The sequence below is a fragment of the Danio rerio genome, chromosome 19, assembly GCF_049306965.1.
Source record: "Danio rerio strain Tuebingen ecotype United States chromosome 19, GRCz12tu, whole genome shotgun sequence".
Lineage (NCBI taxonomy): Eukaryota > Metazoa > Chordata > Actinopteri > Cypriniformes > Danionidae > Danio > Danio rerio.
In genome coordinates, this window is record NC_133194.1 from 14377512 (window position 1) to 14403184 (window position 25673).

Here is a 25673-nt window from a genome sequence, read left to right on the forward strand (position 1 = left end):
TTACCAGCTGAGATCTTTACCCACAACACTGCACCACTCCATGAGCAGACTAAACCCCAGTGTGAGCATCTCCCAAATCCTGGAGCTCAATTAGAAATCATACACCCATCCGTCGGACCCTCTCCTGGGTGACCCTGCCTGTCTCTTTGATTAGGCTTTTCGCTCACTGCTTTGACAGGGCTTCAGATAAGGTGGATTAAGCCTCTTTCTGCTGGAAGTTTTGATGTGAACAGTGCGGAAGCGTGCTAAATTATCCAGTTTCAGGAGAAGATGCGAAATGCCGGCAGATGGATTGATAAATAAAGAGAATCTGGAGGCAGTGCTTTCAGGAGATCAGGGTTAAGCCTTTACACCAACCCCCTCTCTGGATTAATACATGTCTTTAACTACAGAAGGGCAGCAGTCATGACTTAAATAATACAAATATTTTAAAAGTTTCGTATTTCTACACATCAATACTTTACAGATGATATAATGTGTTGAATTTGAGAACAATTTATGTAAAAAAAGTAAAAAAAAAAAAGGTAACTACAATTATATTTAAGTAGAAGAGTTAGTAACACTTTACATTAAGAACTAAGTAGCGTAAATTTTTAAAGATAATACACATCCCTTCCCTCTGTTTTTGAAATGTTACAATCAGGACATACCAAGAAGAAACACTTATAAATAGTAATTTATCCCAGTTGCAGTATTAAACCGGATCACTTTTTAATGTGAATGGTGCAGTTGTTAAGAATGATCTGCAGTAATATGTATGGGGCTAATATGTTTTTTAAACTTTTAATTCATTGTTGTCTTGGGTGTTTTTATTATGTGATCGTTGTACACTCAAAAAAAATTTTTTTTTTTACTTGTTCAAACTACTTAAATAAAATGAGCTAAATAAAACAACAAAATTTTTGAGATATCATTGAGACAACTTAATTGTTTAATGTTTAATCCACATAAATTTTTAAAAGTGTTAAATTAACTTAATCTGAGCCTGATTAGTACCTGGATGGGAGACCACATGGGAAAAACTAGGTTGCTGTTGGAAGTAGTGTTAGTGGGGCCAGCAGGGGGCGCTCAACCTGCAGTCTGTGTGAGTCCTAATTCCCCAGTAAAAGTGAAGGGGACACTATACTATCAGTGGGCGCCATTTTTCGGATGAAACGTTAAACCAAGATCCTGACTCTTTGTGGTCATAAGAAATCCCATGGCACTTCTCATAACGAGTAGGGGTATAACCCCAGTGTCCTGGCCAAATTTCCTCTTTGCCCTTAATCATCATGGCCTCCCAATCATTCCCATCCACTGAATTGGCTTAATCAGAAGCCATGTTTCCATCCACTTATTGTTATGCGCATTTTGCATATGCGCATAAAAAAACGGTTGATGGAAACATCATGGTGCACATAAATTTTGAAAATGTGCATAAAAAGCTTATGCGCATAACTGAGTAGGATAAACTTTTTATTCAACAACAAAAGATGCACATAAACTGCGATGGAAACATTTTAACCGCACAAATTTCAGCATGTGCATTAAAAAGGTCATGTGATTTTGTGATGAGAGATCATGTGATGATAAAAATGTGTGTAAATGGATAAACCAGCAGGCTGAGCACACTGCAAACCATCTGAACTGTTGTTTTGGTCATTTTAAAATGCCTTACTGTTTCAGTATTAGTGTTATTATGTTATTAATGACCTCTAGAATCAAGAGCGCCTGTGCTCCGCATCTAACACCTTGAAACGCCACCGCACGCTCACTGCGTGTCAGAATTGCCTTCTGAGGCGCTAGTCATTTATTAGATGAAAAAAAGATTGATGCAGCTTCTCCTATTGCAGCAAATTCTGTTTTTACTGTTGATATTTGGCGCCAGATAATCAGCAAGTGACGATTTTGTTCCCTTTGACTCTTTGGATTGAAAAGCTGCTTTATTCACACGTCTTTTATGCGATAATCCATAAAAAGTGGATGTTGCACACTGGTAGAGGTGTGGAGTAAAGATCTGCGCGGGACAAAATTTTGAATCCCGTTCTCGCCAGGTTTTAGTCCAAACCCGACCAATCCCGCTTATATTCAGCATTTGTTTTCCTGCTGCCCGCCCCGCCCCGTTTTCTACCCACTGCGCCGGTTCCCGCTAATGGGCGGGTGGAGAACAAAACCGAAAACCACCCAGCTATATAGAGTCCAGTAGCCTTTAACAAGCTGTCTGTATAAACATACACACACATAAGCATCAAGCAAGTGACACACACAGACAGCATCACGCTCTCTCTCATTCACACACAAGGACAGCACTAAGCTCTGTCTCTCACACATACATACGCGTGCTCGCATGCTCGGGAGTCGTGAGCGATACTGTTTAACTATATTGGTAAAATTACACCAGTTACCAACCGCTCCCGCACTTTATTCAGAAATTTATTCCCGCGCCACAAGAAATCTGGTCGGGTCCCGCAGCTCCCCCGGTACAGCTGCACGAATGCAGACCTATAGTGTGCAGATACCCCTCCTCATGATTGTGAAGCGCTTTGAGTGTATGGCCATACATAATAAATGCGTTATGAAAAATAAATGGTAAGTATACCAATGGAAAAACGGTAACTGCCAAATATATTCTTCTCTCATAGATTTAAGTTAAAAGAAAAAAGTCAGTGGGAAAGAAAAATAATTAGTTGGGTTTACATTAAAGGTACATTTAATATCAATTGTGCATTAATAGGCTAAAAGAAGATTACATAAAAACCTGCACTTTTAAATTGTTGGATTTTCTGCACTAAAATGATATTGTTTAGCAAACGAACAAACCATTATTCTTAGCATTGATAGTCTAATAGAGACAGTTTTTGATCTTTGAAATAAGAAGCACAGCTTAATCAGTTAGCACAGCAATGTGTATTAAAGAGATAGTTCACCTAAAGCCCTAAACTGATTTTTTTTTTTATTTTGTGTGCAAAAGTATTCTTGAAGCTTCATAATATTCCTAATAAACCACTGATGACATATTGAATATTTCTTGCCTTTGAGGAATCTTGCTCTCTATGGATTAGCGAGGTCTTGAATTTTATCCAAAATATTTTAAGTTGATTTTCAAGATGAATGAAAGTCTAGAACAACATGAGGCTGAGTCATTAATGTCATTAAATATTTTTAACTATTCCTTGTAAAACAAAATGTCTATATAGATGTCATGTTGACTTCACGACAAAGAACAGACTTCTTATTTAACTAAAATAGAGTGGAGTTAGTTCAGTTGAGTCAAATCACATTAAACGCTACTATGTTAAATTGTAGAAAAGATTTTTTTTCCTTACAAAAATATTTCACATCGTTCCACTTCAATGCATCAAATCAAGGTTAGTACACCGCCAATGAACTGCGTTTCATCTAAAAAAAAAAAAAAAAAAAAGCTAGTCACACTCCAAAGCACTTCAGAACGTTGAAGTACTAAAATAAACAAAAGTCATTATCAGAAAAATGACTGAAGGAACAGCTCCACTGTTCTTCAACGTCAGAGCCAAAGTGAAGTAATCAAACGCACTGTCTGCCACAGAGAAACCGGCCTTTTCTGCACCTCTCTCCTTCCATACTGTCCCTCTCTTCCATCTCTCTCTCTCACTCTCTCTCAGTGGTCTAATCTGTGAGGGACTTAAAGGGACCTTATCTCCGGGCTCTCCTGCTTCATTTCATGCTTGATTTACTTTAATTTGTCTGATAGGGCAGCAGGATTTGGAGACGGCCCATCTTTGGCTTGGGTGACGAGTGAAAAAAAAAAGCCACTCTGATATTTCTCTGGCACATTGTCGCGGGTTTTTGACTTCTCTCCTCTCTCTCTGCCACGAGTTCCTGGAGAGAGAGAGAGAGAGAGAGAGCGATGGGAAAAGGCCGAGAGAGAATGAGAAAGATCTCAGTGTGGTGTAGCAGGCTGTTTGAGTGTGCTTGAGTCGAGCAGACGGGGAAGAAAAGGACTGTGGGAGTGTGGCGTGATTGTGTGATGTAGTCCTTCACAGGCTGAGATGTTGGAGGCAAAGGGCACTACGTGGATGAGTAGGGTTCAAACCTGGATGCACAATAGACATGTTACACTTATTAACAATGTGATTGTTTACAATAGTTTGTCTCATTTATGAAATACAAGCTTAGCTTGTTTTGGTCCCACTTTACAGTAGGTGTCTTCATTGTTCTTATATCCAAAAATATTAATTGTTATAGTGTGAATGTTGTGTAGCAAAACATGGTAGAGCTTTAATTAACACTTTAATTTATCACAATTCACACTATTAATAATTATTTGCCTATCATTAAGATATTAACCGTTTATTAGTAGTTATAATGTATGATGTTATTCTATATTCCCAATCCTACATAATACCTAAACCCAACTTCTAGCTAACTAAGTATTAATAAGCATCTAATTAGCAGTTTATTAAGCTAATTTTATAAATTAATGGCTTGTTAATCGCATAAATTGTGACTTAAAATAGAGCATTACTGTATTTTATTTTACAGGCCATTTCCACATGCAAATACTATGTACTATTTATAATACTGACAATCACAGACTGATAAAACCCACAGTCATGTTTAAAGATAGGTTCATTGAGTAGGTTCATTGAGGGATGTGAAGGACTATGTTGGTTTAAGAGTGGCTTAAGGTTAAAGATCAGGTTTTGATGCATTAGCAATCTTTTAACCTCTTTGAGTCAAGTGCTATTTGTGATTTCCACCTGTGATTTTTGCCTACCCAAATTCAAAAGCTTCTCAAATCAATATGCAGAGGTGTAAATGCAAGTTTTGTATCATTTTAAAGAAAACCCTTTGAATTTTCATAAAACATGGTGGAAAGTGATTAAAATAATTGTATATGTTGTTTGTGTTATAATAAACCCCTCCAAAAAGAGGCACATTTTTGTTTTTATAAACTCAAATTTGAAAGTGTACCTTTTAGGTTCTGTGCAGTCTAGGTTACTGTAATAAATTTTGTTAGTTCCTGCACATGTCAGTAATCATAGAAAAAAAGAAAAATGCCTCTATCATTATCTATGCTAAAGTTTTTCTATTACAAACTGATGAGAGAACAAAACCACTTGTAGAGGTATTGGGCCAGTACAGACGTTTAAAATTTAAGGAAAGCGAAAGTAAATGATGTCACAGACCTGGTATCGGGTAAGCAGAGTTTTAAGGTGAAGGACATGTTTAGTGGATCAGGATGGTTAAAAATTGGTTAAGTTTAAGAACAGGTTTTGTTGTACCTGAATGAGTATAAGTAGGTTTAAGAGTAGGCTGATGTTGAAGGGTCTCAAAACCCTGAAACACTTTTTTTGAGATGTTAACAGACATGATGTATGATGTATGATATATATGTGCCATGTTGCTAAAAACATTATTACGATTATGGGTTTAGTGGTAATAGAAGGTTTAAGATATTTTGGATGCAACAGGGAGTCAAATTTTGGGGTTACCAACAATTATTGCATAAACTTCTATAAAATACATTTCATTGTGTTCATTTCAATGTATGAATACAAAGTTACATTTTGTTAACATTAGGTATTGTACAGCGATCATTAATAAATGCTTAAATTTTACTATTGTTAAGATAGATTAATAAAGGTTGTAAAAATATCAAGCTTATTATTAATGGTCACACTTTATAATAAGGTTTCATTGAGTAATGTCAGTTAATATATTTACTAACATGAACTAAGAATCAACAATACTAGTTCAATTAATTTTTACTATAATGCATTGTTAAAATGGTATCACGGGGGTGCAGTTTGATAGCACGATCGCCTCACAGCAAAAAGGTTGCTTGTTCGAGCCCTGGCTGGGTCAGTTGGCGTATCTGTGTAGAGTTTGCATGAGGGTTTCCTAGGGGGGGTCCCCACAGTCCAAAGACATGTGGAACAGGTGTATTGAATGAGCTAAATTGGCTGAAGTGTATGTGTGTGAAGGAGTGTATATGGGTGTTTCCCAGTGTTGGAAGCTGAGTAAAACATATATTGGAATGGTTGGTGGTTCATTCCCCTGTGGCAACCCTTGATTAATAAAGGGACTAAGTCGAAAAGAAAAGAAATGAATTAATGCATTGTTAAAATCCAAATTCGTGCTTGTTCACATTAGTTATTGCAGATGAAGATGAAAAATTAAATTAAAGGTGAATAAATTCTGGAATGAATGTATTGTAAATTGTTTGTTCATTTTTATCGTAAAGTGTGACTGAAAATTGTTATATTTGTAAGAAACAATTGCATTTGGGAGTCGGCAAATACATAGTTTGATTTAAGTCAAACATTCATAGATTCGTCAAATTAAACCCCATTCAAAAGTGTCTATCTGACAGTCTTCCCCGTTGAGGCCCTTGAAAGAGAAGCACAGAGTTTCGACTTCCTCTAGCGTGCGTTTCGGGTTAAAGCGATTTACTCTCCGGGCTCTTTTTTTCAGCTGAAATAAAACTGACGAATAAATTCATCTCCCGGCGGTGAAGGGCAGAGGGCTTCACACTGACAGTCTCTGCATTTGAAAGTCGCAAAATCCACCTCCTCCCCTCCCAAAAACCAGCTCCAAACCAGAGAGCATTGAAATTCCCCTCGCAGCGCTGCGCGGGATTTGCTAAACGGCGGGGTGTGTGTGCGCAGGGCTGATAAACGGAGTGATGATCCAGCAACACGTCTTTATCCTCGCGCTCCGCTTTAATTAACGCCGGCTTGTTTGTTGAAAAGATGATTAATATGCCAGTGAAAATGGCCTAATTGAATACCGCAACAACCCACACAATCAGGGAGGAACACGCTGTTTTGTTTTGTGTAGATTAGCCCTTTTATCAATGTCATTATTTATATTATTATTATTATTACGTGGTATTTTAATTCGACTGACAGCCCCATCCCCCACACCCCTCCTCCAGGCGTATCGTGCAGACAATGAATGAGCCACATTGTGTCCGTTTCAGGAGGGGTCAAGAGGAGCCCACAAACTTTTGTCAGACAGTCACAGATCTGCCCGCTCGGGACGCTTTTTGAACTCGATGCTGTCCTAATACTAAAGCGCTTTACAAAAAAAAGGTCACGTGTGAGTTTAAAGTGAGTTATTTCTAGTTGTTCGCTTTTATATTACCTTAGAATAAGCAAGCAGTTTCTGTTTGTCTACAGATACAGTAAATAGTACACATCTTTTATTCTGGACTGTGAAGTAAATTTGAGTGAAACAAACAAACAAAACAATTATTTTAACCATTTATTGATTGGACACCGACAAATCTGACTCGTTCAAAAGAACAAGTTTTGAGATTTGACATGTGCTTATTATTGTAACAACTGTAAATTAGGTTTAAAAACAAGAAACTAAACCTTAAAACTTAACCTTCACTGTAAAACCCAAAAAGTTAAGGTAACTCAAACAGTTTGAGGAAACAGACTGCAACAAACCACTTAAGTTCAAAAACTAATCCTACACACTCAGAAATAACGGTACGCGAGATGTCACTGGGGTGGTACCTTTTCAAAAAGAATTTGTACCTAAAAGATCCTATTAATACCTCAAGAGTACATATTAGTACCTAAAAGTACAAAAGTGTTCCTCTTAAATTTTTTAGCTACCAATATAGAACCTTTAAGTACAAATGTGTACCTTTTGAGAAGGTACCACCCCAGTGACAGCTTGCGTACCTTTACTTCTAAGAGTGTAATGAGTATTGTGAACTTAATTCATTTGAGTAAATGAAGCAATTTGAGCACAGTAAAGGCCAAGAAATGAAGATAACTCAAACCAACTGAGTACTGTAAAATCTAACACGTTAAGGCAACTCAAACCGTTTGAGGAAACAGACTGCAACAAACCATTTAAGTAAAAAAAAAAAAAAAAAACTAATCTATATGATTAATGTGAACTTACTCCATATAAAGTGAAGTAATGAGGTATTTCATTAACACTGAGTTCAAAACTCTTTTCAAATGTGTAGAATAAACTTTCAGTCAATTTTGAGTTAACTACACTCATTTAATTTAAATAAAGTTGACTGTTGGGTTTTACAGTGTATATACCAGGTGTGCCCAAACTTTTTCATAAGAAGGGCCAAAAACAAAATATCATTGATAATCATATAGGCCGAAGATAAATAAACTAAGCTAGTTTATATTAAGGTTACCATGGGTAATTTTTAAATTTATTTCAGAATATTTAAAAAAAAAAAAAGAAAACAATAGTATTAACTAATGCAGTTTAAATTTTTTTAATTATCAGATTTAGAGCACAGTGGAGATCAATGCTGAATACACATCCAGCAGTATCTCTATCCAACTGGTGACAGTATGTACAATTGAAAGTTTTAATTTCAGTTAATTTTGTAGCTTTACAATAAAACGAACAAATAAAAGATTACATTAAACTTGAAATGACAATCTTTAACCATCCCTATCATTCTTGCTCTCTTCTCAGATGGGATGGTGGGCCAAATAAAAGATTACCATAGGACAACTATGGTCCGCGGTCTCTGGTATTTGTAAATGTTGTTAATTGATATTACTCACTAAAAGGGTTAGTTGCCAAGCCCCAAAATGAATATTTACCAGTTTTAAACACTCTTCAGAAGATCTTATTTTCTGCAGTGTTTAGAAACAAGTGACGTGTTAGTAAATGATGCCAGAATTAAAAGTTTTGAGTGAACTACTGTATCCCTTTAAGTGTATATCACTATAATAAGCCTGTTGCAGAAAAATGTCCTTTGCTTTAAGGGGATCTTGTTACGATGTAATTGCATTTAATATATGAGTAATAAACTGTTTATGGACCATTATTTATATATAGAATCAGAATATATCGAATCAGTCATGGATCGATTCTTTCCCATAAGGCAGGGGCAAAAACTAAACATAAATTGCTTATGTCTATTAAGTTGTATTGTAGGCCGTCACGGTGGAACAGTGGGTAGCACGATCGCCTCACAGCAAGAAGTTTGCTGGTTTGAGCCTCGGCTGGGTCTGTTGGCATTTCTGTGTGGAGTTTGCATGTTCTCCCTGTTTGCGTGGGATTCCACTGGGTGCTCCAGTTTCCCCCACAGTGCAAAGACATGTGGTACAGTTAAATTGGATTAGCTATTTTATATGTAGTGTATGCATGAGAATCAGAGTGTATGGGTGTTTCCCAGTGATGGGTTGCAGCTGGAGGGGCATTCGCTGTGTAAAACATATGCTGAAAAAGTTGGCGGTTCATTCCGGTGTGACCACCCCAGATTAATAAAGGAACTAAGTCGAAAATAAAATGAATGAATGAAGTTATAATGTATTCATATACTGGTTTTAGGTGTCTGAGAGATTTCTCCTCTAAAAAAAGATCAAATTTGTTATTTGTGCGGCCACATTACTATTACCCTTATTTACATTTTAAAGTTACCATTTAAAAAGTCATGAGTGTTGAGCTGGGTGTTGTGAAAGAATTACAAATGTAGTTCCAGCCTGATCTCACGAGGAAACTTAAGTATTTGATGTGTTGCCAGTTTAGTGGCTAATTCGTACGAGTTAAGTCATAAGTTAAGTCTTAACCCTGCCCCTAAGCCCAACGGTCATTGGGTAATGAGCAAATCGTACTAAATTGTATGAATTATATCGTTCGAATTCATGTGGATTAGCCACTAAATCAAAAAGTTACAAATTGCAGTGAGATTGAGTTGGTAGTTCAGGTTCATTTAAATTGGAACTTTTAAGACAATACAATACCAACAGTTTTTAATTTGAGCTGGATTTTGTTGGATCCTGTTCAGGGAAATGCCAGATATTCATGTTTTGCATTCCGGTATTTATTTTAATTGAAACGGCATTAACGTGTGCGTGGTGAACACCTGCGTGTGTGTGCGAGAGAATGTGAATGAGATCAAGCAAAGGCTATGTGGATTGTGTGTGCGCGTACATGACGGTGTCACCATGTGCAAGTTAAAGAAGAAGGCAAGAAATATTCAGAAGGCTGAATATTTTCAGCCAATCATCTTTCTTTTGTATACAATCACTCTTATTTCTTGGTGATTGTTTTGTGCGCAGTGAACAGCTAAAACTAATAATAGCTTAGTGGCCCACCTATATTATATTTGTATTTTCAAAATGACAAAGAGGCTATCAATCATATTTTAATTTTTTTTAAACCACAAGTAAATCTGATAATGAGCCTAAACAAGAGATCTCGAGAATATAAAACTGCATCCCTGGATCAGGATAGCGGGAGACAGAAGAAAAGCGATCTTAATCCAGCCAAAAAACATGACAGAAGAGGTAACTGTGAGCTCTTCTTGAAGATTAGACAGAGTGAGTCATTTAGTTATTTTTGCTTCACTTGAAAGTGAACTGAATGTCAGTGGTGTTAGTAAACTGAATAGAGATGTTTCAAAAGATTTAAGTTTGTGGCTACACGTTTTTGTCCATGACTGACCTATAAGGTTATAAGACACAAATAATTAAAAGCCGTTCAGAAATGTTACTTTTGTTTTTATGTTATTTAATACATTGTTATTAAATGTCTTTTTTCCTACTGTTTAATCACGTCATGTTCCAGGAAAACTGAAATTGTGTGGTGGATGTCGGTCACAGTAAATTTTATTCCCTGGTTTTGTTCTGGAAATTATTTATTCACAAATTCACAAATAATTTATTCACAAAAAAAACCTAATTCCAAGTAATTACAAAGTATTTTTCTGTCTAGTCAAGTTACACATTTTAACAACACATAAATTTCACTGTCAATGTTCTGTCACAGGGCGACGTAGTGGCGCAGTAGGTCGTGCCGTCGCCTCAGAGCAAGAAGGTCGCTAGTTTGAGCCTCGGCTGGGTCGATTTGTGTTTCTGTGTGGAGTTTGCATGTTCTCCATGTGTTCGCGTGGGTTTTCTCCAGGTGCTCCGGTTTCCCCCACAGTCCAAAGACATGCAGTACAGGTGAATTGGGTAAGCTTGATTGTCCATAGTGTATGAGTATGAATGACTGTGTATGGATGTTTCCCAGAGATGGGTTGCGGCTGGAAGGGCATCCGCTGTGTAAAACGTGTTGGATAAGTTGCCGGTTCATTCCACTGTGGCCACCCCAGATTAGTAAAGGGACTAAGCCGAAAAGAAAATGAATGAATGAATGAATGAATGAATGAATGTTCTGTCAAATATGTTTCATTGTCAATGTCAGCTTGTCAATATTGAATTAATTCTCAACCAATCTAGCTTTATAAATCCCAACAGTACAAGTATTTATTTGAAAGAACATGATTTATTATGTCTAACTCATGGTAGAGGCACTATTTTGATTGTATTTTTTAAAAAGTAACAAATGACCTACAGTATAAAGTCAAAGGTTGGATGACAAGTTGGGGTGTTTATGACAGAAGGGGATGGATCTGACAAGGTAAGTAAATGTATCACTCTTGTGTATAATGTCAACCCAAGATAATCTATAATGTACTTTGTGTTTGTTTTGAGGAATGACAGTATTAATCAACAACTCACAAATGCTGTAAACCTAGAAGAGTTCTTAAAGATTTCTTTAAAAGAGTCAAAAAATCTGCCTAAACAATCAGAAAACAAGCATGACAGTGAGATAATGAGTTCCCTCAGTCTGATTCAGTTCATCTTCAGTGATGGTCTGTCTAAAAGCAGAAGTCTAGAATCCACACGTCTCTCTCCCTCTCTCTCTTTCTCTCTTCCAGTTGGCTATGAACGCAGTGGTCATCCGCTCTCGGCTCTGGTTTACATGTTCTGCGCTGCGTTTCCGCTCCCTGTGTGAAAAGGCTTTAGGGGGCTCAATCAGTGGGACTTTGATGTCGACTGCGGCTGTAATGATTTCATATTGTTCCAGGGATTTCTCTAATCCACTACACTTTCATTAAAATCCCTCTCTCCATCCTGCCTTTTTGTAAGAGGCCTTGGACAGAATCAGGCTCCTTCTGCTCATCTCTCACTCAATCATTCCCTTTTTTTGTACTGCAATATCCATTTGGAAGTTAAAACTGCAGATGTTAATTCAATTTGAGATGTTGGAAGTTGTTCCAGGCCATGTTTTAATTCACAAAGTATGAGGTTCAAAGACTGACGTATCTGGTTTCTGAAAGGCTATGAGGGTCATAAATCCTCATTCCGATTAACATCAACAAAACAAGCAGGTCTCACTGTGCTTGCAGAAATAATGGCAACACTTTAGTTTACATCTCAAATTACGCTCAATTATTAACTACTGGCATAATATCTAAACCCAACTTCTAGCTTACTAACTATTAATAAACAGCTAATTAGCAGTTATATGAGGTAATTGCCTTAGTTAAAGGAATGAATTTTGACTTTTAAGTAAGTGCTACCAGTCAAATCGCTGTATTAACTATATCCACATTGTCAAAATGTATGTTACATGTCCTTTTTCTTGAACCATTCTGTTTTCAGTGGGCACTCTTTGTTTTGTCGTGTCATGACACTGCTTGCAGAACAGATTGAGTGTGATGTGCTTTGAAAAATGTTTCTACAGTAATGGTTTCCTATTAAGATGCATCAAGGTAAATGAATATGCAAATTGTTGTGCCGCTTTAGCAGGGAAGATTCTCTCTTGTATGAATTTAAAACACTCACGGAATGCATTAAAAAAACTCAACACAGCACAACAGTAGCCAGCAAACAATTCTGTGTTTCTAATAGACATCTAAACATAGACAGCTTGGCTAAAACAAGGCTAGACTAGGGCTGTCAAATGTGATAATCTGATAGACATCTAAGATTAGCCCATAACTAGACTAGTGGTCTAATACAAAGATTAGACAGACTTTATATGTGTAGACATTCATTTCTGTTTATTTGATGACTAGTCTAGTTTCAGCCAATTCTTAGACGTCTGTTAAATTTTCACTCACCAAATTTAGCCTTGTTTTAGCCAAGACGACTATGTTTTGACGTCTATTAGACATCTATTAGACATCTTTAATAAACAAAAAATGCTTTCTGGGTAGTTTGCTCCCTTACAAGTTGTTTTATGTCTAAGTAAATTAATTTTACAATGGATTTCTTGTATTGAATAATTTATTAACTGTTTGTAATGATTTTTTTTAATTAAAGTGACAAGAACAGCGGCCAACAATATATGTTGGGATGTCATAGTGTGAATTCAGGTCAATTAGGACACATTTTCTTGGTCATCTCAATGAAAAAATGTGTCCCAATTTTCTTAAATTAACCCTATTGATTAGGGCTAGTGGATTAATCGAAAAGTAATCAAAATTGGCATTCAAAACCTATAATCGATCAAAATTTTCCAAGTAAATTTTTTCAATTGCTTTCCCTACTACATGTGACTCCACTCTGTTATTTATGCGTCAAACGCACATGTGTGGTCCAGCGCAGACTTCGTGCGGTTGCATACCTGTGCACCTCCTAAAAAAACGTAACTACACTTTGAACGTGTGCACTACATTGACGATGATTGGAAGCTGTGCCAGAAAAGCCTTGAGACAGGCATATTTTCCTTTACAACAAAAGTATCATTTAAAATATTTGTTTACAGAAGATGCAGGATATGCACTGTTTAAAAATATTATATACAGGATATACAAGTTATTTTATTTAGAAGAGAAACTTCTTATTTTCTACTTTTAATATGAAAAACATAATAATAATAATAATAATAATAATAATAATAATAATAATAATAATAATAATAATAATCATTAATTTAGTTTCCAATAGTGAATTTATTTATTTTCACTTTTTTTTATAAGAGTGACTGTTTATTTTAGGCAATGTGTTTTAATTTAATTTGCTCAACATTAAAGTAAATAATCATAGATAAGAGAGTAATGTGTGTTTCCTTCAACTATTTGAAAATCAAGTAATAAACTCTTAATTTAAAAATATTTCACTTGTAATATATGCGCACATTTACCGTACAAAACATATTACTGAATTATGAGGACAAAAAAACTAAATAAACAAATAAAATAATCCTTCATTAATCTTGATCAAATTAAAATGTTTAATTAATCGAAATTTAGATTTTAGGTCAAATCGCCCGGCCCTACTATTGATCATATGTGACTGATCCAGGACCACAAATGTGTCATTACGTGTTGAATCTGAGATTTTTACATCATCTGAATAAATAAACTTTTGCTCGAAATACAACTTTTTGAAAATCTGCAATCTGAGAGATAAATATTACCTTTAAAGTTGTCCTAATTAAGCAATGTATTTAACCAATCAAACAGTTTTGATATATTTGCAGTATGAAACTTACAAAATATCTTACTATCATAATGATTTTTGACTTACAATACAATGTATGGCTATATGTGTAATCCCAACAGTCACGCAACATTATAAGACGTTAGTTTTAGGTTAGATTTAGATCATGATATCAGGTGACCAAAATTCAATGTCTAGTCAGCGTCTTAGGACAACAATACTTTGATGGTAAATAACAGCGTCAAATTAAGTTGATATTTGGTTAATTTTAGGTTGTGTTGGAAAGTGACCAAAATCAAACCTCTGATAGGTGTCATAGTGGTAAAGTCCACACAACATCAAGGTGTAACTTGATTAGACGTTGACTTTAAGCTGATTTTAGGTTGGACATTGATGTCGACCCATGGGGTTAGGTTCTGATGTCAATCCGATTTTCATTTTCGGATTGTCAAGTGTGTCAAGATTGAGCTGATTTTGCATGTCATTCCAAGCCCTGGGAGCATAAAAGGAAAAATATTTTGCCAAGTTCAAATATGTTTGCCAAGTTCTGACAACACCCGTGGGACTGTTAGACGAATACAGGAACCAGATCTAGTGTGTTGGTTGTTTTTTATGAAATGTTAACAAATTAGAAAGATAGGTTGGTAATTTACCTGAGATGTAATTTTCTCCTTTGGTATAAAGATAACCAGTCTAAGGAATCATACAAAATACAATGATGCGTCCGTGAGTCTGCGCCTGTGACGAAACGTATTGCTGCATGATAAACAGAATCTAGTTTCCTGAGTAGCGGCTGCTTGCATATAAAGATGATAACCATAATCAATTATAGAAAGAAATGTACTTTCTACTATATTCTTACGGGCCTTATGAGGAAAACAATTTTTTGACCGGTATAAAAGGGTATGTTGGGGTACAAGGTCAATATGTTGTCATGTTGACGTCCTGTGACTGCAGGGATGTATTGTAGTCCAGGATCACATACTATTTTTAAAGTAAACAAATTGTTGCCTCACTTTTAGAATTACAAATTAACGTTCTGCATTACATTTCATGCTGACATGCTGTTTTTGATAACATTCTAATTATTACTGTACACTCGAGTGTTCATGAAACATGCCACTGGAAAAAAAAAAATCAAGCAGTATTTCATCCAATTAAAAATGTATTTTTAATTTCAGTTTAAAAATTATTTGTTTTATTTTTCAATTAATATAATTATCTTCAAAACATAGTTAAATATAAATGTTTTTTATTAAGAGCTCAACTAAAAAAAAAATTTGTTTGGACCAATGTAAAATTTTAAGGTTACTCACACAGTAATGACCTGGTCCACATCACTATAGCCAGGTGCGTCATGGGAAATAGTTCAGAGTTAGTTTATGTGTTATATTAGTTAAAAACATGGGTTGTTTTGTTACAAATTTTATAAAATATTGGCCATCACCATCAGGGTAGTGTGTAAAGGAAGCACACTGGTAGTATGGTACTATTAAGAGATGTTTATGGTCTGAGCTCAGACTAAAAAGGTTAACTCATAGTGCTTTCTCCTACCTGCTTATTTTGCCAGATTGCTAACAACAGAGACACTCAGGGTTGTGCGGTGTATGAGACACAAGTGTTCTCCTTGCTAATGTGCTAATGGACTTTAAAAATATATTGTTTAAGGCAATGATTTATTTTTAACTGGCTCAAATGAACAAGTGTAAATGTAAAACCATTTCCCTAATTTCTTTTTAATTGGATGAATGAAGATTTTATGGGAATTGTTGTTTTTATTAAAGCTGTATCTTCTTGTATAGAACAAAAGGAGAATTTAAATTAATTGACTTTCTTCAACAAGACAAATATGCTTTGTACCAGGTTATATACAATTGTATATGTCATGGAGATAGAATATATTGTTTAAGGCAAATTATTTATTTTTCATTGGGTCATGTGATCAAATGTAGATGTAAACCATTATCCTAAATTGATTTAATTAGATGAAAGTTTTTTTTTAGCATCATTTTGATCACTGATTTGGTGTCAGTAGCTTTTTAATAATTAAATTAAGCAATAAAACATTAAATTGCATATGAATGACAGTAAAATCCATTTATAATGTTACAAAGCATCCATATTTAAAGTTTCTATTCATCAAAATGTTTTTAAGCAGCAAATCAGCATATTAGAAGGATTTCTGAAGCATCAAGCGACACTAAAGACTGGAGAAATGCCTGCTTAAATTCAGTTTTGACATCACAAAAAATAAATAATTACAAATTCAAATACACTTTCATAAAAACTTTTTAAGGGTAAATAAGATCCAAATCCAACAGTGCCAAACCTGACATAAATGACGCTCAAATCCCAGATATTCTGTGTCTATGAGGCTCAAAACAAGCAGAAAAGAAAAAAACGCTCTTCCCCGATCAGATAAGTAAACACTCTGCCTCATTATTGTTAGAGTCAGTCTGTAACCCAACTAATCATGTTTATTCAGAGGACTGGAGGGAGAGAAAGAGAAATCCAGAGACAGAGACTGCTACAAAGAGCGTGAATATCAGTATGCTGTGATATCTCACCATCGTGAACTGATTACAAAGACCCGCGATCAGATATAAAGATAGGAGACAAGTCAGCTCAGTTTGGCTCTGGCACTAGTGAGTGTATTGTGTAAATCTAGTGTGAACACGCAAGATAAAGCGCCTCCCAAAATGCCATTATTACATTATCAGATTTCATGCTTTTAAAGAGGACAAGGCTTATTACAGCACATCATCTGGCTCACTTTACTCAGCCTTCCACTGTTGTTTCTGTGTAAAGTTGACATGCAGAAATGATTAAAATTAACTAAAAACTAAATGTCTTTTGGGTTTTGGCCTAAAATTTTCACAACAAAATGTACATGTCTGGATATATGCAAACCTTTGAAAAAAAAAAAGTTTCAAAGAGTACTGTTGTTATCTATGTGTTAGCTGCAGAAACATACATTTGTAACATTTGGTAACATTTGGAAATTGGTAATGCAAAGGTAATTAAAAGGAAAGCAAAATGGTAACATTTTAATGTTTATTATGTGTTCAATCTATAAGCTAATACTTTATAGCCAAAATAACAATGGCAAATAGGGCTGGGTAATTAATCGAAGTCAGATCCTACACAGCAAATTTGTCAAGTGTACATTTTACACCACAGGTGTTGAATTTGACACTCTTCTGGTATATATATATATATATATATATATATATATATATATATATATATATATATATATATATATATATATATATATATATATATATAAAATCCCACTAGCCAAGTGCCCTGGTTACACTTTTAAAAGTGTCGAATATACACATCTCTGCAGTGAAAAATATTTTACACTTGCACATTGCAGTGCACATCGCACTTTTTAACACCTGCACATTTTAACACCTGCAGGGCAAATTGTTCAGTGTACATATAACTCCAGATGTGTTAAATTACACTCTCTTCATGAATTAAAATGAGGGTTTAAGCATTTATTTTACCCCTATTCAGTGTTAAAAAACAGTATATGCAAACTTGGATTTGAACTCTATAACACTACAGGGGCTTACACCAGAAATTCAACACCTCACAATTTGTTATGCAAAATCGATCGTTTTGGAGTAACGTGACCCTGCTTTATCGAGGCTAATTTTACTTTTTATATTATGATTAATATTTATTATATTATTCTGATATTATAATTCTTCCAAGTGCACATGTATGGTCCAGTCTGTTCTCGCACACCTCTCCAAAAAATTTAACTACACGTCACAACGACATATAGCACAACCTTTGTGATTGGTCGGTTTGGTAATGGTGATGAGGGTGGGTGGCACAGAGAGCCACGTTTTAGGCAATGCGTGTTTTAATTTCAGTTGTTCATATCCAATAAATAATCCTAGATAGTAGATAGTGTGTGTTTACTTCAATCATTTTAACATCAAACAATGCATCCCTAATTCAAAAATCTTATACTTGTAAGAAGTGAGCACATTTACTGTTCAAAACTTGTCAGTGAACTATTATGGGAAAAACATAAATTAAATAAATAAAATAATCGTTCATTGATCGTAATTGAGTTCAAATGTTAAATTATTAAGATTTAAATTTTAAGCCAAATCGCCCAGCCCTAATGACAAATGACATGATATAGGTTATTCTAGACATGAGGGTACATCTTGTGTCACCAAAATAAGCCTTTGACTATGTGAAACAAAAACTTGAATAAAACAGAAAGCTTCATTAACAGTAAATAATAACACAAAATGATATCAAGTTATCTCTAAAAAGTAAGGTTTGTGTGTTAATTAATGGAATTTTTTTTTGTATTTAAAACGAATTTATTTATTTGTGTGTGTGTGTGTGTGTGTGTGTGTGTGTGTGTGTGTGAGTGTGTGAGTGTGTGTGTGTGTGTGTGTGTGTGAGTGTGTGTGTGTGTGTGTGTGTGTGTGCGTGCGTGTGTGTGTGTGGGTGTGTGTGGGTGTGTGTGTGTTTACTCCATGTAAGTTCCATAAACATTTACTCGCAATAAAACTCTTCAATAAGGTGAATTTATCTCAAATTTCCTCAAGCATGGTCATGTGACAATAACTATAATAAAATATAATCAGCTTCACTCTTTCTGTAACAACACAAGCTGCGTTCCAATTCAGAGGCGGCAAAAACGTCCAGGAAGGCTGAACTAAACATTGTGAAATGAGATCTTGTCTTGATCTTGTCATCTATAACAATTGTGACAGTTGCCAACAATAAGCAGAAATAATATATTTTAATCATCCAAACAGCATAATTACCTTACAGATACACAGAAATATTTTCTATAAAAACAGAAATGTGCAACTGACTACTATTACACCTGTAGACAGATTAGGTCAGGTTCCTATCAGAATTATTACTGATGTTAATGGAGAACACAGCTCATGGGTGCTTTGCAATTCTAGACACTGCAGGACTGAAAGTTCCATTTTAAAAGATGGATAAAGTGGTGCAGACTATGTTTTCCACGCATTTTTAGAATGAACTCTTAGTTCACAACAGAGAAACAGAAAATGTGTCATATTATTTATAAAAATGGTTCTTAAATGTTGCATCCTATATAAAGAAATTATAAACAAATAGCTTTGATGTGTTTCTGCCCATGCAAATGTCATTATGTGATGAGAAAGCTGTTTGCTGATAGTGTGGATAATGCTCTAAATGGTGTTCGGTTTCTTGCACAGACTGGTTATTTTAATAAGACCATGTATTGTCAAAAGCCTTAACATTGGTGCTGGACATTAGCGCTGGAAAAAAAAATATTTTGATTAATTGCATCCAAAATAAAAGTTTGTTTTGATTTAATTTAAGCGTGTGTGCTGTGTATATTTATTATGTGTATATAAAGACACACAGACATTCTCATCTTTAAAAAATATATTGTATATTTATATTTAGATATAAAATGTGTATATGCTACAAATATCTCAACTTGATTATCTATGTAACAAAATTGTTTTGTATAGTCTTGTTTCTATGTTCGTGTAGATCGCATATACATAAATATATAATGCACACACATTTATATATATATTTTAATATTAAAATATATTTTTTAATTGTAATTTAGGGGGACTAATAATTCTGACTTCAACTGTATATATATATATATATATATATATATATATATATATATATATATATATATATATATATATATATATATATATATATATATATTCACAGTTGAAGTCAGAATTATTAGTCCCACTAAATTATTAGCTCCCCTGTCAACACATTTCTAAACATAATAGTTTTAATAAAGTATCTCTAATAACTGATTTATTTTATCTTTGCCATGATGATAGTAAATAATATTTTACTAGATATTTTTTCTAGACACTTCTATACAGCTTAAAGTGGCATTTAAAGGCTTAACTTGGTTAATTAGGTTATATGCAAGTTAGGGTAATTAATTAGGCAAGTTATTGTATAACAAAGGTTTGTTTAGTAGACTATCAAATAAAAATATAGCTTAAAGGGACGAATAGTTTTGTCCTTAAAATGGTGTTTAAAAAGTTAAAAACTATATTTATTCTAGTCTAAATAAAACAAATAAGACTTTATCCAGAAGAAAAAACATTATCAGACACACTGTGAAAATTTCTTTTCTCTGTTAACATCATTTGGGAAATATTTAAAAAAGAAAACAAATTATATATATATATATATATATATATATATATATATATATATATATATATATATATATATATATATATATATATATATATATATATATATATATATATATATATATATATATATATATATATTTAGGACCAATGATTCAAATAAAAAGTTTTTATATAACCACAGCCAAATCCAACCATAACCAAAAATTATAATTACCCCATAATTGACTCACCCTCAAGCCACCCTCTGTATTTTTGACATTTTTCTGTCAGATGAACACAGTTTCAAATTTAATAGCGCTTTAAAAATTGCATGCATGTTATGTGTGACGCATGAGTAGACACATGTATATGGCAAGATCCTGTATAATGTTAGGGGCCAATCCCACTAAACATGCTTTTTAGTTCTGAAAACATGAAGCGCAATACATTGCCTTTATGTCGATTTTAGCATAGAGCAGTGCACTTTGCTTTTTTTGTTGATAGGCAACCAATTTTTGATGGAGCACTCTATGCACTTTTAGTTGAAAAACAGAAACACAGTGCAGAAATAGTGCTCGACATCACATGCTCGAGCACAAAACCGTAAGTGATTCCCATGTGATGCAGTAATTGCCGAAGCTTCTACTATGAATGCATCTTATGTCATGTGTCATATATATACGTCAGTCATGCATAACATGTATTCTGCTGCCTCTGTCTGACTGCGTTCAGAAAGTTGAAGTTTGAGGGTGAGTAAATTGTGAGATAATCTTCATTTTTGGTTGAAGTTTTTCCTAAATTTTGTAGTGCACATATGAACACAAAAAATGAAAATAGATTAATAGCTAAACAAATTAAATGAAAAGCATTTTTTTAAAATATCTTTACATACAATAATTTTATGCAAATGTACCCAAAAAAATTGGGGATTTTTTTATCATATTGCATTTTTTTAGTCTATGTTGCATTGTATTATTAAGATGTGACTGGACGGCTGTCTTACTTGGGCCGTCCCATTCTTCTGCTGTCACTGGGCTGGACTGGACTCTCTCTTCTTGTCCGTCACTGTCTTGTTGCTCCACCTTAACACTTCCACCCATTTCACCTGTACAAAGACATCAAAGTTCAGGGATTTTTCAGTACAAAGAGTCAAACTGCAGCACAATCTGGAAGCCAGACAGCGACGGGCAATCTGGCTCTTGCACCGGCAGCAGCTGCTCATATTCTTCCATTTAAAAGCCTTATTCCTTGTAATTCCAATGCGCAGTTTCTCATTTTGAATTCTTTCAAGTGTCTGCTGTGGGATTTTATGCTCGTTCCTTTGGAGAGAATGGAAAAGAGACAGAGAGCAAGTCCCTGGACCCACCTTGATCACAGACTCGCTGCCTGTGTTAAGCCCTGTGACCAAACTTATTGGAAATGTTTAATTACAGTGTTGGGAAAGAAATTAAGCTACAAGATGATTCCTTAATTAAGCTGTGATTAAGGATTTTCTGCCTTTGGCTCTGACACCACGGGCAAAGTACTATTTAACACCGTCACAGGCAAGAGAAGTTAACTCCAAGAACAGGCCTATTTACCTCAGATCCTCACATAACTTCACAGAGAGAGAATCAGTCCATGTCGTCTGTGGACAGGAAATTCCTTTCTAGCGACTGGAATGGATAAAACCCGTATGATCTCAAAACTCAAGCTGAATAAATACATAGACAGAGCCAAGTATTAAACCTTCTTGAAGAGACAAGACAAGCAGAATGCTGCTAAAAAAGCTGCTTTGTGTTTAAACGTTTGTGGACAATCTGAGAATAAAAAAAAAAAAACGAGCTTTATACACTGTAAAAAAAATTAAATAACAAGTTCTGTGTTTTGTGATTCACAGGGTTTTTTCAGTTTGTAAATGGTTATGAATTGCATATAACATACTTAATATATTGTATATAAAGACTATAAATTAGCAGTAGTGGCAATTTACAAAACCAACCTAAGCAATACATCACTTTAAACTATTCAAATTGTCAATAGAAATGTCACTTTTAAAACCTTTCTACAATAAAAGAATGAAAGATCAAAGTTACAACTCAAAATTCAAAAGCATAAATAAATTATATATGTATAATTAGATATATGATTTGGGCGGCACAGTGGCTCAGTGGTTAGCACTGTCACCTCACAGCAAGTAGGTTGCTGGTTTGAGCCATTAGGGGAGAATATCTAATTGCGATTTTTTTTGACAGATATTACGATTTTGATTTGATTTGCTATTTAATTTTGTAGTCAAGCTTCAGCTCAATAATCTGCATCGTAGCTTCTTACGGCTAAAATGCAGGGATTGTTAGTTTAAAAAAAAAGGAACTGAAAGATATTAACTTCCTTAAACATTTATTCTAATTCATTTATTTATTTATTTTTATCAAAGAAATGTTTTCATACAATAATAAAACAATAAACATTATAGTTTCCTTTCTCGATTTTTGGTTTTAACCCAAGTCCCACCCCAAGAACTGAACATCTAAAGGCAGCTTAACACAATAGTTAGAGTCAAATAAAGTAATTAAAGTCATGCATGTCGTAACATAACAGTGATGATGGAAGAAGGAGAAAGATTTTTTTTCACAAATAACGGGAAGAAAAATAAATAAATAAATAAAAAATTGCAGGACAAATTACAATAAAGACAAGAAACAGCATGATGTGGATACAAAGAGATGTACAGATTATTTAACCACAGGTGAATTCTTGCAGATTTTTAAAATATGATAAAATAGATTCACAGTACGTATAGAACCTGTCTACCGAATCTTTTAGTGTGTATTAAATCTTTTCTAGTTTTTGAGTTTTTGAAAAAACATCACATCTTCAAACCAGGCTGTCACAGATGGGGGTGTGGAGGATTTCCTCAAATTTATTTTTAAATATTGAATGATCGTACCTTTCTTTAAACAAGTTGAACTCAAATCGGGGAGATAGTATAGCTTAATAACAACAAAAAATAATACTTATAAAAATACAGAACACTCAGCAAACTAACATGGCTGAAAAAACTCTGCAATTGTACATTGCTGTTGCTCGCTACTGCATTGTGTCTCACTGGTTTTACTTTCAGTTGACTTTTTAACAAGACATTCATCACTTAACTGTACTCACTCAGTTGCTAGAAGTAAGACTATCACACACAGACGGCAGTCACGCATTTGATCTGGGAAGGGGAAAATAAATAACACAAATATATTTTATATCGCAGCCCCTTGCTAATAACAGCGTTTCAATTGAAATTCGATTTTGATCAATCGCACAGTCCTACCCCACAGTCCAAACACATGTGCTAAAGGTAAACTGAATAAGCTAAATTGCCCTTAGTGTGAGCACTGTGTGGGCTACGCAGTGGCGCAGTAGGTAGTGCTTTTGCCTGCAAGAAGGTCACTGGTTCGAGTTTCGGCTGGGTCAGTTGCTGTTTCTGTGTGGAGTTTTCCCAGCGTTCTTGTGGGTTTCCTCAATGTGCTCTGGTTTCCCCCACAGTCCAAAGACATGCGGTACAGGTGAATTGGCTAGGCTAAATTGTCCAGAGTGTATGACTGTGAATAAGTGTGTATGGATGTTTCCTAGAGATGGGTTTCAGCTGGAAGGGCATCCGCTGCATAAAAACATATGCTGATTAAGTTGGCGGTTCATTTCACTGTGGCGACCACGGATTAATAAAGGGACTAAGCCGAAAAAAAAAAGAATGAATGAATGAATGAATGTATGTTTGTGAATGCTAGAGTGTGTGGGTGTTTCCCAGGGCTGGGTTGCGACTTGTAGGGCATCCGCTGCGTAAAACATAAGCTGGATAAGTTGGAGGTTCATTTCGCTGTGGCGACCCCTGATAAATAAAGGGACTAAGATAAAGTAAATTGAAAGAATGAATGATTTAAGATGAATCAAAAAATTTAGAGAACTGTAAAAAAATTCAGAGTTCATATTACAAATATATACAATTGCACTTCCAGTTGGATGCATTCTCTGTACAGCTTTACTGGAAATCTGACATTTGCACAGATCCATTTTTCTTTTACTAATTAATTAACTTTCTTGTCTCTACTAATGTAATTATAAATTTCCAATCATAACTCATCTAGCTGCCATAATCTCTTCTGTTATTTTTGACATTTTCATTATACGGTTCACAGATTAACTACTCTGTTTTATGACTTATCATATCAGTAATAAACCTCAAGCGTAACGCTTTTACAAATTTATTTATTCATGTTGAAGTAATTAATAAGCATTCCAGAGCATCTCGAAATGACCCCACAGAGGAAAATCACAAACGGTAAATCAAAACTCATTTTCATCAGGTAGAGGTGTCATGATCTATACTTTTATTCTTGACATTTGCATTATACGGTTCACAGATTGAAAAAGCAATTATGTGATCAAGTGAGAGAAGCAGAAGAAAAAAAAATCGAGCAAAACAATAAATATTCAAATATTCAAAAATGTTTCTTCGCCGCTGCCCTTCAAAACTTAATAGGTCAAAACATGTGAAGAAATGAAAAAGAACGGCCCCTCTTTCTTTTCAGCAAGAACAAAAGGAAACAGTCACACATCGTTCCGCCAATTTCCAACAAAAAAAAGAGACGCAAGTGATTGCTCTTTTGAAGATTGCATGCTCGCAGGCAAGGCAGGTACTTTACGCACTTCACTTCTGCTGTCGCAAACTTTTGGACGTCGGGGATACCGAGACAGGCATTTCAAAGAGAAGATTCATCGTTTACAAATAAAAAAGCATAACGTTAGGATGCTGAGTGAATTTCAAATGGCTGGGGGGTCTGAATTATCCCGTTGTGACGGTGAGGTGTGGCCGGCAGAGACGCCTGTAATTGAATTTCAGTTCAAAGAGCTGATGCTATTAGCTGGAGTTTGATGGTGGAAGCCTGCAGCTAATACCAGCAACTCTGTTGTTATTTACTATGACCAATAACCCTGTTAGTAACATATACAGTAGGTCTTCCCTTAAAATGCCATATTTCTTCAATCTTCCCTTTCATATTCAAATTCAATTTCAGCACAAAACCAAACACTGCTCTGAGCTAAAGCGGCCGCGGTGGGAAGGTGGGAAAAGATTTCGGGCTCTGGAAAAGGTATGATACTTTTAATATTTACTGAGGATTGTGGAATACAATGCAAAGAATGCATTCCTCTACTAAATTAGCATACACTTTTGTTTAAATATTTAAAAAAAAAAAAAGAAAATAATTAAAAAATTATGCATTCCGCCGAATTGTATGTGTATTGTGGCACTTTAAAAAAAAAAAAATCAGACATGTCTGTCGTAACACATTCATAATTC

At 34.8% G+C, this 25673-nt stretch overlaps 1 protein-coding gene across 2 annotated transcripts in view; it reads right to left on the reverse strand.

Annotated features, from left to right (window-relative positions):
• zfpm2b (zinc finger protein, FOG family member 2b) overlaps positions 1-25673 on the reverse strand; it is a 93706-nt gene that overhangs the window by 44348 nt on the left and 23685 nt on the right. For both annotated transcript variants that reach the window (XM_005159561.5, NM_001039524.1), the window contains 1 exon segment: positions 21348-21449. In XM_005159561.5, coding sequence (XP_005159618.1) covers positions 21348-21449 — 102 coding nt within the window.